At 41.5% G+C, this 17,105-nt stretch overlaps 1 protein-coding gene across 1 annotated transcript; it reads right to left on the minus strand.

The window, feature by feature from the left end:
- Positions 1 to 241: 241 nt before the first annotated feature.
- On the minus strand, positions 242 to 16,900 carry LOC125239225 (prion-like-(Q/N-rich) domain-bearing protein 25). The gene is made up of 14 exons (XM_048146753.1): positions 16,753 to 16,900; positions 15,102 to 15,245; positions 14,084 to 14,176; positions 13,398 to 13,601; positions 10,523 to 10,630; positions 9,927 to 10,172; positions 8,509 to 8,628; positions 7,845 to 8,009; positions 7,402 to 7,548; positions 5,185 to 5,304; positions 4,506 to 4,634; positions 3,535 to 3,675; positions 2,269 to 2,397; positions 242 to 351 (listed from the first exon to the last, which is right to left on the minus strand). Exons 1-14 carry the CDS (start codon positions 16,781 to 16,783, stop codon positions 281 to 283), a joined length of 1,848 nt encoding a protein of 615 aa, XP_048002710.1. The 5' UTR covers positions 16,784 to 16,900; the 3' UTR covers positions 242 to 280.
- Between the last annotated feature and the right edge of the window lie 205 nt (positions 16,901 to 17,105).

Genomic DNA, 17,105 nt, shown 5'->3' on the forward strand with positions numbered 1-17,105 from the left:
TTATTTTTTATTTTTATTTTATTATAGAACCGACCAATAACCATTGCGTGATGAGAGATGTAGGACATGACATGTGTTAGAGCGTTTTCACATTATCCGATCCGATATAGGATGTAGGATCGATATACCCATACATTACAGGCGCCATCTTGGATTTTTTCCATTTAAATCCTTCTGACATCCGATATCTGATCGGATAATGTGAAAACGGACTTAGGGTTTAAAAACAATAAAACAATTGTTATTAAATACAAATACTTATATTTAATATAAATAACATTTATGAGAATAAGTACGCCAACGTCGTTATTAAAATCATACAGCTGCTGGTCAATATGGTTGCAGATGACCCTGAAACAACGACATTTTTTTTCTATACTACGTCGGTTGCAAACAAGCGTACGGCCCGCCGGATGGAAAGCGGTCACCGTAACCTATGGACGCCTGCAACTCAAAGAGTGTCACATGCGCGTTGCCACCCCATTAGAAACTTGTACATTCCCTTTTGCTGTGTTAAATACACAGTAAAAAGGAGTGTACAAGTTCCAAGGAGGGTTCGAGTTGCCGACGACTCAAAGGACAATAGACGGAATAAGTCAGTCCTCCCGTCATCAGCACACCGTACCCTCGTTGAGCTCTGGCAGCCTTACTCACCGGCAAGAACACAACACTATGAGTAGGGTCTAGTGCTATTTGGCTGCGGTCTTCTGTAAGGCGGAGGTACTACCCCAGTTGGGCTCTAAGGTCCGACCGAGATCTCGGTCTCGGTCTCGGTCTCGGCATTCTCGGCCGAAAATAGGGCCGAGAACTCGGTCTCGGTTCTCGGCCCAAATGGGCCGAGAATCTCGGCCCCGGCCGAGATTAGGCAATGAGCGAATTGAGCGGTGATTGGCGCATTTAAATTTAGCGCGCACGGCCACCCGCTTCCATGACACCCGTTGGTTACATTGCTCGAACAATGTGACGTTTTGATTGGTAGTTTTATCACATTTTAAGCCAATTGCATTTCAAATACTAGATGTAAGTGTTTGGATAGGCACAAATGCCGCATTTGCAACAGTCGCGTGTAATGACTTGTTTATTGACGTGATTCTTTTAGTTTTGTTGTCATCTAATAAATAATAAATAACTTATGAGAGAAAATTATGATATAAATAATTAAATAACTTAACTAATTGTTGTTTGACTACTGAAACTTGATGTGAATGGAAAGTGTTTACGCGATACAAGAACAGCAGTGGCGAAAAACTTCTTGTCGGCACCACCAACGAGTGTTGCAAGACTTGCAAGCGAGCAACTTTTTAATAGAGCTATCTGTATGATGAGCGTCCGCATAATTTAACTTTATGGGAAAAATTGTTGTTTTTGTGCTACAACATAAAACTTTTTGATTTTAAGTACTAATATTTGAAATAAAGTTTTTTGTGCAGAAATTGTGTTTTTTATTAAATTTTCTAAATTCTCGGTCTCGGTCTCGGTCTCGGCCGAGAATGACTTTGAGTCTCGGTCTCGGTCTCGTTCTCGGCCGAGACTAAAAAGGCGTTCTCGGTCGGACCTTATTGGGCTCTGCTCTAGATTCGAGCGAGATGATATCCGCTGTGCTGTGCCCTACCACACAAAGCGGAATATCATTCGCTATGCCCTACCCCCTACATTCAATCTTAATGTTACGTTACGTATTTTATATGGTGATAAAAGGGCGGCGGTGGCACCAACTCAAAGAGTTCATCAGAACATTCCCCGTTGTACAGCAGCAATTCCCGTCAACTTTGTACAAAAATTAAGGGAAAAGTTAAATTTGTTTTTATTAATTCCTATTTTGTTACCAAGATTTTGTTGATAAATTGTGATTTTATTAAGTTTTATTTCGTCATTAAGGTTCTCTAGTATCTATATTTTCTTAATTATAACAATTAACCTGTATATATCTTACGAAAGTCGACTTATATTACTAAATGTACAAAGTTGCCGGGAACTGCTCAAAGAATGAATGAAGGAATGTGTAAACGAATGAATGAATAAATGATACTCACTGCACGTATGAAGCTCCTCAGAGTAAGGATAGTTGAAGTCGCACTGGCACAGTCCGATATGAATGAAGGAAATAAAGAATGAATGAAGGAATGTGTAAACGAATGAATGAGTAAATGATATTCACACGTGTGAAGCTCCTCAGAGTAGTAGTAGTCGAAGTCACATTGGCACAATCCAATATGAATGAATGATTGAATGAATGAATGATTGAATGAATGAATGAATGATACTCACTGCACGTATGAAGCTCTTCAGAGTAAGGATAGTTGAAGTCGCACTGGCACAGTCCGTTTCTGCACACCACCCTGTCCGTCAGCTCCCCGAGGAAACACTGGCTACTACGAGAGCACGTCTCGAATAGACCTGGGAACAAATAAAAACGTCGATTGAATATTGATCGGTGTGATATTTTTGGTGACATATATTATCTAAACCTCAATGCTTTGGTTGAAACTTGAAACCATCGAGATATAAGTAAGGAAAGAGTTGTAACTCCATACGTCAGTAAATGCAAGTTATTTGTAGTGATATCTAGCGTCAATCACGCGTCAAATAGCGTAAATCATCAGTACCACTACTCGACTACTCGACACTAGGTGCCAACAGTGTTGCGTCTGCCAAATATGTAATACTAGCTTTTGCCCGCGGCTTCGCTCGCGTTAGAAAGAGACAAATGTAGCCTATGTCACTCTCCATCCCTTCAACTATCTTCACTTAAAAAATTACGTCAATTTGTCGCTCCGTTTTGCCGTGAAACACGGACAAACAAACAGACACATTTTCCCATTTATAATATTAGTATGGATTAAAACAGTTTACAACTTACATTACAAGCAGAAGGAATTGAAAACAGAGTACTGATTAATACTATTGTAATATTAGCTAAAAATTGTTGAGCATTAGACGTTTTGTTCGTCATGACATCTATTAGCAAGTAGCAGTACTGATAATTTACGCTAATTGACGCGTGATTAACGCGTCAATGACGCTAGATGTCACTACAAATAGCTTGCGTTACAACTATTTCTTTACTTATTTCTCTATGGTTGAAACAGATCCCCACGTGTCCATGTTCTTTTGACCTAGAGCATTATATTATTACGGCAAGTATTAGTCATGTACCTATACATACATACATACAATCACGCCTGTATCCCATAAAGGGGTAGGCAGAACACATGAAACTACTAAAGCTTCAGTGCCACTCTTGGCAAATAAGGGGTTGAAAGAAAACGAAACTGTGACCTGACTGACTGAGACTGTACCTATACCACAGTATAATAAAGAGTACTATCGTACAGTATGGCCACTCCCTGCTTCCCGTTGAAAGTGCCGCCCACCCGCTCTTGGTTACCTCACAACCGCCTGTCAAGAATACGACCAGTCGACCTGTCATATCTTATACAAGCATGACACGCGTTCGCCTACTTGAGCTCAGATTGTGTGCATGGGAACGCGCTTCTTTCATACATTTGATTTTGAATGCAAAAGAGTTCTTACCAGTGACAGGCCAGCAGCCGCCATCTTGGAAGTGGAAGTTGGGGGCACAGAGGCAGGAGCCTTCTTGGCACACAGCATTAGCGCCAAGGGAGCCGTAGCATTGTGCCGCCACTGTGCAGTTTGCTTCGTAGCCGTTGGAAACTTGTGAAAGAAAAAAAGTTTTTCTGAAATTCTGCAACAATTCATACGAAGAATAATGCCTGCGATACACAATATTAATGCATTAAGTCCATGCCATTAGGCATTAAGTCCGCCATTTGTACATTTTTGTTTTATTTGGCAAAAAAGTTTAAATAAATAAATAAATAAATAATGCCTGTAGCTTGCTGGTGGCTGGTTGGCTCCAACTTTAAACCAAAGTACGTGGCTGGCATGCCAGTTGTGCTAGCTACAAACATATATATGTATCGCAAGCCTAATTGAAAGCTTTTGATTATTCGCAGGTTGAGAAAGTTTTCAAATATATTGTAAATTTCAAAGCATATCAAAATTTTATTCCTGAGGCCAAAAACGTTTGTAACTTCTAAATGAAATGATGGCACATTCAGTGTCGACCAAACAGGTATAAGTATTTACTTTAAAATGTCACTATTACTTTTCTTATACGCACTGCCAAGAAGTGGAATTCCTTGCCGGTGGCTATATTTCCGAGCTCATATAACCCGGCAACCTTCAAATCAAGAGTGAACAGGCATCTTCTGGGCGAGCTCACTCCATCGTAGGCCACGTCTTTGCCTTTGGCTAGTCTGTGGCCAAGAGTAAGCCCATTTATAATATTAAAAAAAAAGTTTTGTCAATTTGGTCCATATTCTTAGCTTTGTCAAATATTAATATTAGCGCCATCTAGCTGAGCTTACCCCAAAGGTGTAACGCCATATAGGCGACCGTACCTTTTTCTTTATGGTACTGAGGTACGTTTTTTTTACTTTATCTGTCTATACGGAGTTATATATGTCTTTGCTGTTACTTACCCTCCCAGCACTCGTCGTTATACTCTACAAACTCTTCAGTACACTGACAGGTCATGCCACCATCGCCGCTAACGCAGGTCGTGTTGCTGATGACACAGTCAGTGACTGCCGAACAGGTTCCGCCAATAACTGCAGAAGAGATATTATAGGAATCAAATACAAAACAATAAGCACTAAGTTGACTCTTATAGAAAATTTGAAATTCAGCCCTTTAGGCACTGGTCCCACCGCGAGCTAGTAAGCTATGAGTTACCGGCTATAAAAGCGAACAAAAGATAAGTAAACATGGCGATATTGATAGCTCACCGCTGGGCGAACTATAAACATCGCCGTGTCTCTTTTATTTACACGGCAGTGATTATCTTTTGTTCGTTTTTTATAGCCGATAGCTCATAGTTTACTAGCTCGTGGTGGGACTAGTGCCTTAGCATTTAACAAGATGGATGATGATTCATCGCGTAATAGCGACGAAATATGAAACCCAACTCGGTCGCACGAATGAAGAGCAATTAAAAAAGATAACTATGATACGCTACTCTCTCGTTGCGGCGGAGGCCAAGATTCACTTTGGATTACTGAGCCAAAATAGTTAGTTATGAAAAGAGTGTTATTGTCTACACGGCTTAGATCTTGGCCTTGAAATCAAAGGCGTTAAAAAACGTATAATAAAAAAACTTACTTGGAGCACAGAAATCATCAAGTTCCTGGTAACCGTTGTCACAAGAACAGCGGCCAGTTTCGCAGACAGTGTTTACGGTCCCAGTACACTCCTCCGTCCTTTGGCACGAGTCTCCCAGCTCTGTTAGCAATCAAGAGAACAGTGTATGAGTCCAGAGACAATAATATGGAACCCACAGGGTACCATAGATGGTGTACATCGGGGTAAAGGCAGACCGAAAGGAGATGGTGCGACGACTTGAAAATTGTTATCCGAAAAAAATGAAAATGAAATATTTGTTTTTCAAGTCACCGGCTCTAACCCTACGCGTCAGTCTCGAGAAAATTCAGTCCCCCTCAGTTGGAGGGGGTATCCACTATGAGACCGTCAAGAAACTCGACGGGCCACTTTTTTCAAAACATTACATCTTATAATTAACATTCATTAAAAATAATAATATACAATTTTAACATGCAAAAGTATTCATCAAAAACTAATAACAGACTTAGACCAGGGCCCTCTCCCTCACGGCTCAGCCACGACATAGCGCGACAGCGATGAGCGGCAGCATACGTGCGAATGAAAAGTCCCATCGCTCTGTCTTGCTCCAATGTATGGCCGCCGCTCACCGCTGTCTCACTTAGACCAATGTCGTCGCCGAGCCGTCAAGTGTCTTCCAACCTCCCCGAAAAACACTGTACAGAGATTTTATTGTCCCTCCTGTCTAAGAGTTAAGTAAACGTAAAATAACACGATCACCGGCGGGGCTGACCGAATTACTGCCAACGTTCATCAACGTTGTTAGTATGACCAAAGAGGATCGAGTATTATAGAGGGTTACTGTCAAAGTAAAATGTGTAATCACATTGCATTGACTGCCAGCTCTCTACACAGGTTTAAAACTGTTAGCTTGATATGTGTTAAAATGACAAATTTAATATTAATATTAGCGCCATCTAGCCGAGCGTTCCCTAAAGGTGTAACGCCATCTAATCCATCGTATCTTTTTCTGTGGGCTTTGAGGTACGTTTTTTTCTTAGACTTTATCCGGCTATACGGAGTTACACGTGTCTTTTGGTACGACTTTGTCTTAAATAGTTGAAAAGTTTCCTTTGCACCAATTTCCACTATTAAAAAGATACATCAAGGATTCAAACTTACTTACTTAACATATAGCCTAATAGATCGTTATATTTTACGATGACGCACAGATTTGTCAAATCTATCATTAACAGCATGACAATCAGAACCAAACAGAATAACAACGAAGATAAAGGTAACTGGCGCAGCCGGTAGGATCGTCATGACCCCCCCCCCCCCCCCCCCCCCGGAGCCTAAGTTGGCCATACAAATAGACCACGTGACCCCCCCCCCCCCTCCAGGGCCCCGGGCCTTTACCACGTGACCCCCCCCCCCGGCACGAAGCTGGATCCGCGCTTGGGATCAGCATTGCAAGTTACTACTGCCATAGAGGAATAAGTAAGGGAAGAGTTGTAACTCCATACATCAGTAAATGCAAGTTATTTGTAGTGACATCTAGCGACAATCGCACGTCAATATTGCGTCAAACAGCGTAAATTATAAGTACCACTTGACACTAGGTGCCAACAGTGTTGCGTCTGCCAAAAATGTAATACTAAAACACTTTACAACACAGATGTCATATATACCATAGATCAAGCAAACGTATCTACTTAGCGTGTCAAATGAACTCAGTGAAATCCACTGAGTTGTCCGTCTTTACTCGCAGCTTGCAGCTTTCGGGCGTCAATTTTTGTAAGTTGAAGTCAACCAAAACATAAAAAAAGCCTCGTTACGTGATATTCAATTGCAACAACACAAAAATTATGAACAATCAAGAGCCTGAGACATATTTAAAATTACAGGCAAGAATCAACTTCAGTACAAAATTTGACACGCTCGGCCCCTATACAAATATACGAATTTGTTTCTTCTATCTAAATTAAGTTCTGTGCTTTACAACTTATATTACAAGCAGAAGGAATTGAAAACAAAGTACTGATATAAACTGTATAATATTAGCTAAAAATTGTTAAGCATTAGATTTTTTGTTCGTCGCGACATCTATTGACAAGTAGCAGTACTGATAATTTACGCTAGTTGACGCGTGGATGACGCTAGATATCGCTACAAATAACTTGCATTTACTGATGTACGGTCAACTCTTCCCCTTCTTATTCCCCTATGGCACAGAGTGTAAAACCATCGATCACTTACCAAGTCCACTGCTAAGACATAAGCCCTCAGAAGCAATAAGGCCATCAGGACAAGCGCAGTAACCTTCGCCTTCTTCGTTCAGAGCGCATTGGATTTCCAGTTCGCCAGCCATGCAATCGCTGTCCACTTGACATGTTTCGCCGAGACCTGCAAGTTGAAATTGACGCCAAAAAAATATTTAAATAAATTATTGAAATATTTGCCAAAAATATAAAAAAGGCATCATTGTTTCATGATTAATTCTGCGTAATATGTACGCCAATGAGGAGACACAATGAAAAATTAGGACGTTAGAGATGTTTCTAGGTTACTATTAGGCTTAAAATGCCTCCTGTCTCTGTCGGTCGCCTGTCTTTATTTGCCTTTCTTTATCTGTCTGACAGATTGTTTGTCTGTCTGTCTGTCTTTTTGTATGTCTGTCTCTTTGACATCATCTTACTAACCAGCGAAGAGCCTGCACATGCCCCTCTGAGCGTCCCACACAGCTTGCTCCAAGTCACACTCGCAGGAGCGCAGCCCCCATTGCCCTGGCGCTCCGCAGAACGCTGCAGCCCCAAACGTGTGACATTGTTCGTCGAATATGCAGGAATCAGTGATGATACGGGCCACTGGAAATTAATGTGGTGTTAAATAAAGTATCTCTAGTCGTAATATAAATTCAAAAGCAGAAAAGTACTGCCTTGAGTGAGACTTGAACTGCCGGCCTCTGGATCTATATTCCAGCGTTCTGCCAACTGAGCTACCAAGACTTGAACCAAGACAGCGAAATTTTCCACCATATTGGTCTTGTAGCGACATCTACCGTAAGAACAGCAATCGGAGTTCTACGTGGTCAAACGTTTGTACCTAACCCAGGTCCCAGGGAGGGGTCGTGTGGTCAATTTGAATAAAGGTCTGATTTTTGCCATTTGGCCATGTCCGGCCCTCGAAAGACCAGCACTGTAATAAAAATGCATTTTTGGTGTAAATCTGGCCCTCTTCTAAAATTCTTTCATAAATATTTTGAAATGCACCCAATGAAAAAAAAAATTCCTACCACTGCTATAGATGTACAATAACCCTCAATAAGTTCTTTCGTTTAACTCTTTATTAACTTCTTTTATTTACCTTTAACGCAATCCCTCATATTCTCATCGAAGAAGAAGTTGGGAGGACACGTGCAGATCCCATCTTCTACCACAGCCAGGAGGCCGACACACTGCTCTTCGGATGAAGGGGAACCCAGTTCTAGAATATAATGAAAATGGGGTAAAACTTCATAGGAAAAAAATTGGTAAACGATAGACGATAAATGTTCTCCAGTAACAAAAGTATGGGAGCCGATTTTTGAAATTTGAGTGGTCATTGCCACTGGATTCCAAAATACTAGCGCTAGTTTTCCCAAAAATAGCTTTCCATCGTTTTCCACAGACTTCCGAATGGCAAAATCGTGCGTTCGAGATTCAGAAAATCGGTCCCATGCTGAGCTTGATTCGATAATGTCTGCGATGTGGTCCACCGATTTCACGGAATAAACGCCACAAATAAAAACATTTTCCAAAAAAAATCAACCGACTTCAAAAAGAACAGTCATCATCATGAGATACACTTTATGAAAGTGCTACCTAGTTTTCGAGAGAAACTACTCGAGTTACCTACTTAAGAAAACACCGAAATCATAATCATAATCATAATATTTATTAATAATACAAATTACAAGTCACATAATTGTATACAGCAGGTACATAAAGATTAAGATCCTATCCTAGGTTTTTCATTAAAGAACTCTTTGTGGTCATAGAACGCTTGCTCGACTAACCACTGTTTTAACTTGTATTTAAAGACTACTGCGCTATTAACGGCTACTATTGCATCCGGAAGACAATTGTATACTCGTGGGCCCAATATGTGAATAAGCCTATCCGACTTGGCCAGCTTGTGCGGTACGGGGGCGAGCCTGCGGGCGGCGCGGCCGCAGCGCGCGGGGTAGCGGCGCGCGGCCGCGTGAGCTGGCTCCGCCGGGGCGCTATCTGCTTGCGAGCGTGCATATATTGCAGCTTCAAATATTAGCATCGACGGCAAGGTTAAGATGCCAAGGGCTTGGAAGTGAGGTTTCACCGATTCTGTTTGGCTGATTCGGACTATGGCCCGTACGGCGCGCTTTTGTAGCCGAAATACTCGTTCCCAGTCTGCGGCTCGGGCCCACATCTCGGTCCCGTATTGAAGATGTGCATGCACCGATGCAAAATAGCAGGCTCTCAGCATATCAATCACCATACATGTGCCTTTAAAAATTGAGGAGTTACCTCAACTCTTCATTGATCCCATCATCAGAACAGCTCCAGATATGGGACCACCTTGGAGGTAGCTCCTTTTAAACAAAAAAATAATTTTTGAAATCGGACCACGGGTCTCGGAGTAATCAGGTAACGTACATAAAATTAACCCGAATATATAACCTCCTTCTTCTTTTTTTTTCAGTAAAGAAGTCGGTTAAAAATCTGACATGACGCTGCCGGTTTACAGTTTCTTTTAAGCGTACTTACCAGCTAAACAAGTGCTGCCATCTTCACTCCCATAATACCCAATAGGGCAGATACAATGCCCCCAACTGGCACACTCAAACGGCGCAGCACAAGGGCTGGCAGCGCTACACACAGCGCCACCATTTCGGGGCATCTTTGTGGCAACCATCTTTGACGCCATTACTGTGGCAGCCATGTTCGAAGATGGCGTGTCCGCCATTTTGAGAGTCGAGTTCTGACGAGCTTGAGTCGCTTGCTTTGAAGTCTCTGAAACCAAATGCACCATATTATTTAATTAATTATACGAAGCTGTAATGAAGTATACTTTGCATAATTGTTAAAGTAACCTAACCACAAATAAAAGAAAAAAAAAACGCCGACATAGTGGACCGATTTCTATCAAACATGCCTAAAAACACTCGACTAATTCAGCTTTCAAACAAAATGTTGCTTATGTTGCCTATGTCCATGGGCGGGGATGACTGCTTCCCATCAGGCGGCTCGTCTGCTCGTTTGCTGCCTATTTCATTAAAAAAAACTAAATCTAAATCGGTCCATCCGTTCGGGAGCTTCAATGCCACAGACAAACAGACAGACAATAAAAGTAGTAGGTATACCTTCTTCAGGATCGACGACTGTTCTGTCGTAACAAACGAACTCGAATGCGCGACAAGCACCATTTTCAAACTGACAGTCTTCGTTTAGCACGCAGCCTTCGCCGACAGCTGAAAAATATTAAGTCAAGTTAGTTCTTCTGGTCTAGAGATGGGCCGAATATTAGTACATTACTACAGAGGCCGGGACAAATGGGGTTGCCGGCCGAAGACATATAGACGGTCTCGGATAGGTCTGAGGCGGACAACCCCATTTCCCGCCGAGGTATGTATAGTGCTTTTCTCAAACATGGTATGAAATAAATAAAGTCTACTGAAAATAGAATAGATAGTCTAGTGAATGATGAAATGACGGATGATAGGGAGGTATGGAAGCGGAAGACATGCTGCGCCGACCCCAAATGAATGGGATAAGGGCAGGCGAATGATGACTGAAAATAGTAACTTTGGATGGCTGTATCTCCTAAACGGTGCGTCGTAGCGCAAAAATAATTGAATTTTCGTTCCCCTTTAATGCCCCGTATACGCCTATAAAAAAACAAAAAATTAAAAAAGAAATTAAAAAAAAACGAAAAAATTTTTTTTGTATGAAAACGCACCCAAAATCAAATATTGTCTAGGGCCCGTACCAGTTGCAGTCGGCACGTCTATAAAGCCCCTTATAGTTTTTTTTTTTAATTGGCTAAATACCTGGATGTTAGTGTTTGGAAATTAAAAAAGAAGACTTTGCCGGCCTTGGCCTGCAAGGTTTGTATGAAATTCCATTATCTATCAATCGTCCTAGCCGCACCTGCAACGTCATACTTCGCTGCCAATTATAAGGCACATAACATCAATATTTCATACCATGTTTGAGAAATAGTACATTACTACAGAGGCCGGGACAAAGGGGGTTGCCGGCCGAAGACATATAGACGGTCTCGGATAGGTCTGAGGCGGGCAACCCCATTTCCCGCCGAGGTATGTATAGTGCTTTTCTCAAACATGGTATGAAATAAATAAAGTCTACTGAAAATAGTAACTTTGGATGGCTGTATCTCCTAAACGGTGCGTCGTAGAGCAAAAATAATTGAATTTTCGTTCCCCTTTAATGCCCCGTATACGCCTATAAAAAAAAACAAAAAATTAAAAAAGAAATTTAAAAAAACGAAAAAATTTTTTTTTGTATGAAAACGCACCCAAAATCAAATATTGTCTAGGGCCCGTACCAGTTGCAGTCGGCGTCGGCACGTCTATAAAGCCCCTTATAGTTTTTTTTTAATTGGCTAAATACCTGGATGTTATGTCACAATTATCTGTGTTTGGAAATTAAAAAAAACCGGCCAAGTGCGAGTCGGACTCGCCCACCGAGGGTTCCGTACAAACTTTCTTTCAAACTACCTAGTAAAAATAATCTCAGATTTTCATATAACTCTAATGACTTGACTAGAAGACAAAAGTATAGGCACTAATGAGTATTATAGTGTATAGCGCCATCTCCCGGTCAATTTGCTAACTAATTTGCGCGACCTGGTTTTTCAGGGATAATTCTTTATAATGTTAACCGATTTAAACAGTTTTTACTTTATTGGACAGAAGATGGTTTACGTAACACCTCGTATTAATTTGAAGTACGATATACATCCGCAAGGGTGGGTAAATTGAAAGGAAAAATCTGAAAAGTTTTTTGTGAATTAAAAAAAAAGTATTCAAAATACAAACACGATTATATTTTTTCTGTAATATATAGCATAAAACCAATGCTTACAAAAATTTTCATAATTTTTCGTTGGTAAACTTCGGAGATAAGGGGGGGGGACGGTATTTTTTTTTACATTTTCCTTCAAAATTCTTTTTTTTTCCACAACAAAAAAATTATAAAAAAATAGCTTCTTTACGTTCAATTTGAGCTCTTTCCAACGATACCCCACTTGACCTAGAAACTTGAAATTTACAGTTTGCCCCCCTTTCATTTTGGCCATTTTCTACAATTAAAATTAATATATTTAAAAAAATTATACTTTCTATTTGTAGAGATTTACAATGTTCACAACTATTCCAAATTTCAAGTTGATAGCATTAGTAGTCCTCGAGATATTTAGGAATGTGACAGACGGACAGACAGACGGACAGAGTCGCACCATAAGGGTTCCTGTTGTACCTTTTTGGTACGGAACCCTAAAAAGAAGACTTTGCCGGCCTTGGCCTGCAAGGTTTGTATGAAATTCCATTATCTATCAATCGTCCTAGCCGCACCTGCAACGTCAAACTTCGCTGCCAATTATAAGGCACATAACATCAATATTTCATACCATGTTTGAGAAAAATACTTTACCGAATGGGCCATTTTTTTCAAAGTTGTCCACCCCACGTTTTTTGTAACATGGGTATTTTTTACGCGATTCCTACTCAGAATCGAGAACTCTTTCGACCCTGATAGGAGAAAAAAATGACTTGTTCATGAGACTTACCTGTAGTAATTTTCCTGCATTCTCCCCTCGTCCTGCTCTAATATCCATCAGCACACTGACAGGTTCCGTCACAGACCATGCTGTATGGATGTACACTCCTCATTGTTGGTGGAAGGTTGTTCCTCAGCGGACCACCAGCTATAGCCGGATTACCAGCAACTCGGTATATAAGGATCTTATCTGACGATGTTTTGGACTTGTTCATGAGACTTACCTGTGGCAATTTTCCTACATTCTCCCCTTTGCCTGCTCTAATATCCTTCAGCGCACTGACAGGTTCCATCACAGACCATGCTGTATGGATCTACACTCCTCATTGTTGGTGGAAGGTTGTTCCTCAGCGGACCACCAGCTATAGCCGGATTACCAGCAACTCGGTATATAAGGATCTTATCTGACGATGTTTTGGACTTGTTCATGAGACTTACCTGTAGCAATTTTCCTACATTCTCCCCTTTGCTTGCTGTAATATCCTTCAGCACACTGACAGGTTCCGTCACAGACCATGCTGTATGGATCTCTGATGACGCCCATACACTCCTCATTGTTGGTGCAGGGTTGTCCCATCTCGGTGGAGCGCCAGCAGCGGCCGTGGAAGTAGTGGTGGCCGGGTTGGCAGAGACAACTGCCGACTGGGAAAGAAGAAGATATATGTATATGCTTTAAGGTCCATCATCGATGGACCGACCAATTGGAGTCATCGCTTTCAGACCCTTCAATTACTGATCATTGTATTGCGTTTATAATGCTATCCCCATTATTGTAGCTATGGGTATTATCTTCATACAATATTGGCCAGGAATGAATTGAGACTAGGGGCCGGAGGCATCAAACCGTCTGTCACCGTTAAAGCGTTCGTTAAATTTTATTGTATGGGAAGTTCCATAGACATCTGCTGCGTGACGATGACGTGTCTGTCAAATGTGGTTGATGCAACTGGCCCTAAATGGTCGGGACCTTTTTATTTAGTCGAGATATTAGAGACCCCTAAGTATGGCCAGAATAAATAAAAACTAATTTATGGTGGCCATGTGCCGTATTTTCAGGTGTAAAAAATTTTCATGGAAAAGCAAATAATTAAACCACTTATATGAGCCATTACTTGGATTCTAACCTGTTTGGTCCTCGTTTCGTCTGCATTCGAACGTGGTGAACAGTCTTGAGCATTGGAAGTCATCTACACAAGCTGAGGTGTAATATGGAGCATCTGGAAATAGAGTGGTCTTAATTTAAACATAGTGATTTTTGTATTTGCAACAACAAATCTAGCATTTACTGAATCTCAAGTCGTGTCTTCAAAGAACTTCAAAGTGGAACTGCCAATGATGACCAAAATGGAACTCTTTATGGTGCATATTTGTCAGATTTGGGCAATTTGCTAAAGGAGTTAGGTTTTATAGAACATTTTTTATACTACGTCGGTGGTAAACAAGTATACGGTCCACCTGATAGAAAGCGGTCACCATTATCATGGACGCCCGCAACTCAAGGACATTCTTGTCAAGATAAAGTTCTGATGATGGACTCCTTGATTATCTTCTGTTCGTTCTTCCCTTTGATACCGCAGCCTGTTGCAAGCTCGTGCAAGCGCATTTCCCTGATGCTCTCGTAGAATGCGAGACTGCTAGTAGCAGTATCAGGAAACTACACACGCATACAGTCAGTACATAACGTGCCACCACCGACGACTTGTTGCGAGCTTGGGCATTTGCCCAATACACACTACACTGAAGCACAGACGCTTCCTATAAGAGCGGCCCCGAACCTGGCCCCGCTCAAACGGTATCACCAGGCTAGGGGTCGCGGGGTTGGATAACGGCCGGTAGCGGTAGGACTAGCAATCACCGGATCGCCAAGCCGTCCACAAATAGACGGCGTCAGACCGCCCCACATGGTTGGGGCGCGCCCCGACACAGCCCCCACAGCGCTCAGCGCGGAAGGGGCCACTCACACCACCACCACGTGCCGCCATCAAGAACTTGTAACAAGCTCGGGCAAATACACTGCCCTGAAGCACAGACGCTTCCTGTAAGACCAGCACAGTCTTCATATGTGGAACAGATCGCGAGCGAGAGTGTCACAAGCCTGTTACACACATTCAATGTTACACACACACATATCCACATACTCACAGTCAGCACACAACGTGCCGCCAGCGACGACTTGTTGCGAGCTCGTGCAACCACATAGCCCGGCAGCGCACACGCTGCCCGTAAGCGCTCCACAGTCCTCGTCTGTGGAACATTGCCAGATCGCAAGAGAGGGTGTGATGAGACCTGTAAGTTGTTAAGGGGTTACATGCAAGAAGTATAAATGGGAATAGGAACGGCTACGCGTAGGGTCAGTGGGTACATACCTTCATACATACATATACAATCACGCCTGTTTTCCAGAGGGGTAGATACAGATCACGGATTTCCATTTACTTCGATCCTGATAAACTATGGGGGGGGGGATATTTTGGATAACACAAGATAAAATATTAGAAATTTAATATTTATATTTCTTTCTCATTCTGAAACTCTACCTCTTTAATAGTTATTTGTTTTACACTGGGGCAAAGTTGTTGTTTAACCGCACATGCCAATATTGATACCCGAGCAAGCGAAAGATTCCAATATTGAACCGCGAACGTAGCGAGTGTTTCACAAAATTGCATCTTGAGCGTTGCGAGGGTTTCAAGGCACGAAGGTTAAACAAACTTTGCCACCGAGTGAAACACAATCTTTTTCACCACAACAACACGAACAAAATACTGACTATAAAACATCAAACTAAATCAAATCTATCAATTTATTCAATATTTATGGTTCAAAATCATCATTTATAGGTAAATTCCACCAGCCAGCTCAAGATATCAAGTTAAAATTTGTATGAAATTACTTTGCACTCTTGTGGATAAAATGCAATTTTGCTATCTGTTTTCAAAAAGCAAAGTAAGCCTTTACCAGTAAGTTGGTGTGGTGAAAACTTATTTGGAGTCATACGATACAAGTGCGGTAAAGAGGAAGTTCTGAACGAGTACCGATAAATCACATGACCGAAGGTATGGTTCTTTGTAATTTCGACAATGACAAGAAATGCACTAAGTACTTTGCGTACTAGTGCGAGAAAAAACACCATAATTACTGAAAATAAATAGACGCAGGACTATTTTAGTATGTAATTTTTTTGTATAACACATACATACATACATACAACATACATACAATCACGCCTGTATCCCATTGAGGGGTAGGCAGAGCACATGAAACTACTCAAGTTTCAGTGCCACTTTTGACAAATAAGGGGTTGACAGAAAACGAAACTGTGACATTGCAGTGACAGGTTGCCAGCCTCTCGCCTACGCCACAATTTAACCCATATCCCACAGTCGCCGTCTACGACACCCACGGGAAGAAAGGGGGTGGTGAAATTCTTAACCCGTCACCACGCGGGATAACACACTGACGCATACATACATACATACATTCACGCCTGTATCCCATAAAGGGGTAGGCAGAGCACATGAAACTACAAAAAGTCTCAGTGCCACTCTTGGCAATAAAAGGGTTGAAAGGAAACGAAAATTGTGACATTGCAGTGACAGGTTGCCAGCCTCTCGCCTACGCCACAATTTAACCCATATCCCACAGTCGCCTTCTACGACACCCACGGGAAGAAAGGGAGTGGTGAAATTCTTAACCCGTCACCACACGGGATAACCCACTGACGCACTAATAAAAAAACTCAACCATTCCACTTTCGTCAAACAGCTACTTTTCTTAGTTAGTAGGTACTTACACAAAACTAAATATAAATTGCTGTTCCACATTTTTCCTTTTTGCACTATATATATTTCAGACTTATAACATAACACCACACCACTCCAATCGTTCGATACAAAAAGAAATATTACTGAGTTTAATCACTATCTATCGATAGATAACAATAGATTAATTTGGCAGCTGATATCAAATGTTGACTAATTACTTAGATTTTAAATAATGATCTTAAATAACGACTCAATGTGGGATTATAGTACCTAATAGTGGATACTTAGACTGTGTGAGAATGACTCTTCTTAGATTCTCGGCCGGTTTCCATCCTTGGTTAGATATTCCGCCAATTCGCACGAAGCGCTTTGCTTCTTCTTT

The sequence above is a fragment of the Leguminivora glycinivorella genome, chromosome 25 (assembly GCF_023078275.1).
Source record: "Leguminivora glycinivorella isolate SPB_JAAS2020 chromosome 25, LegGlyc_1.1, whole genome shotgun sequence".
Taxonomy (NCBI): domain Eukaryota; kingdom Metazoa; phylum Arthropoda; class Insecta; order Lepidoptera; family Tortricidae; genus Leguminivora; species Leguminivora glycinivorella.

Excerpts from the sequence above, each read along its gene's own strand:
- LOC125239225 (XM_048146753.1), bottom strand. The coding sequence starts at position 16,783 with ATGTGGAACAGCAATTTATATTTAGTTTTGT. Across the intron at positions 14,177-15,101 it reads CGGCACGTTGTGTGCTGACT|ATGCTCCATATTACACCTCA; the intron begins GTGAGTATGTGG and ends CTCTATTTCCAG. Across the intron at positions 10,631-13,397 it reads ATGTAGGAAAATTGCTACAG|CTGTCGGCGAAGGCTGCGTG; the intron begins GTAAGTCTCATG and ends AATATTTTTCAG.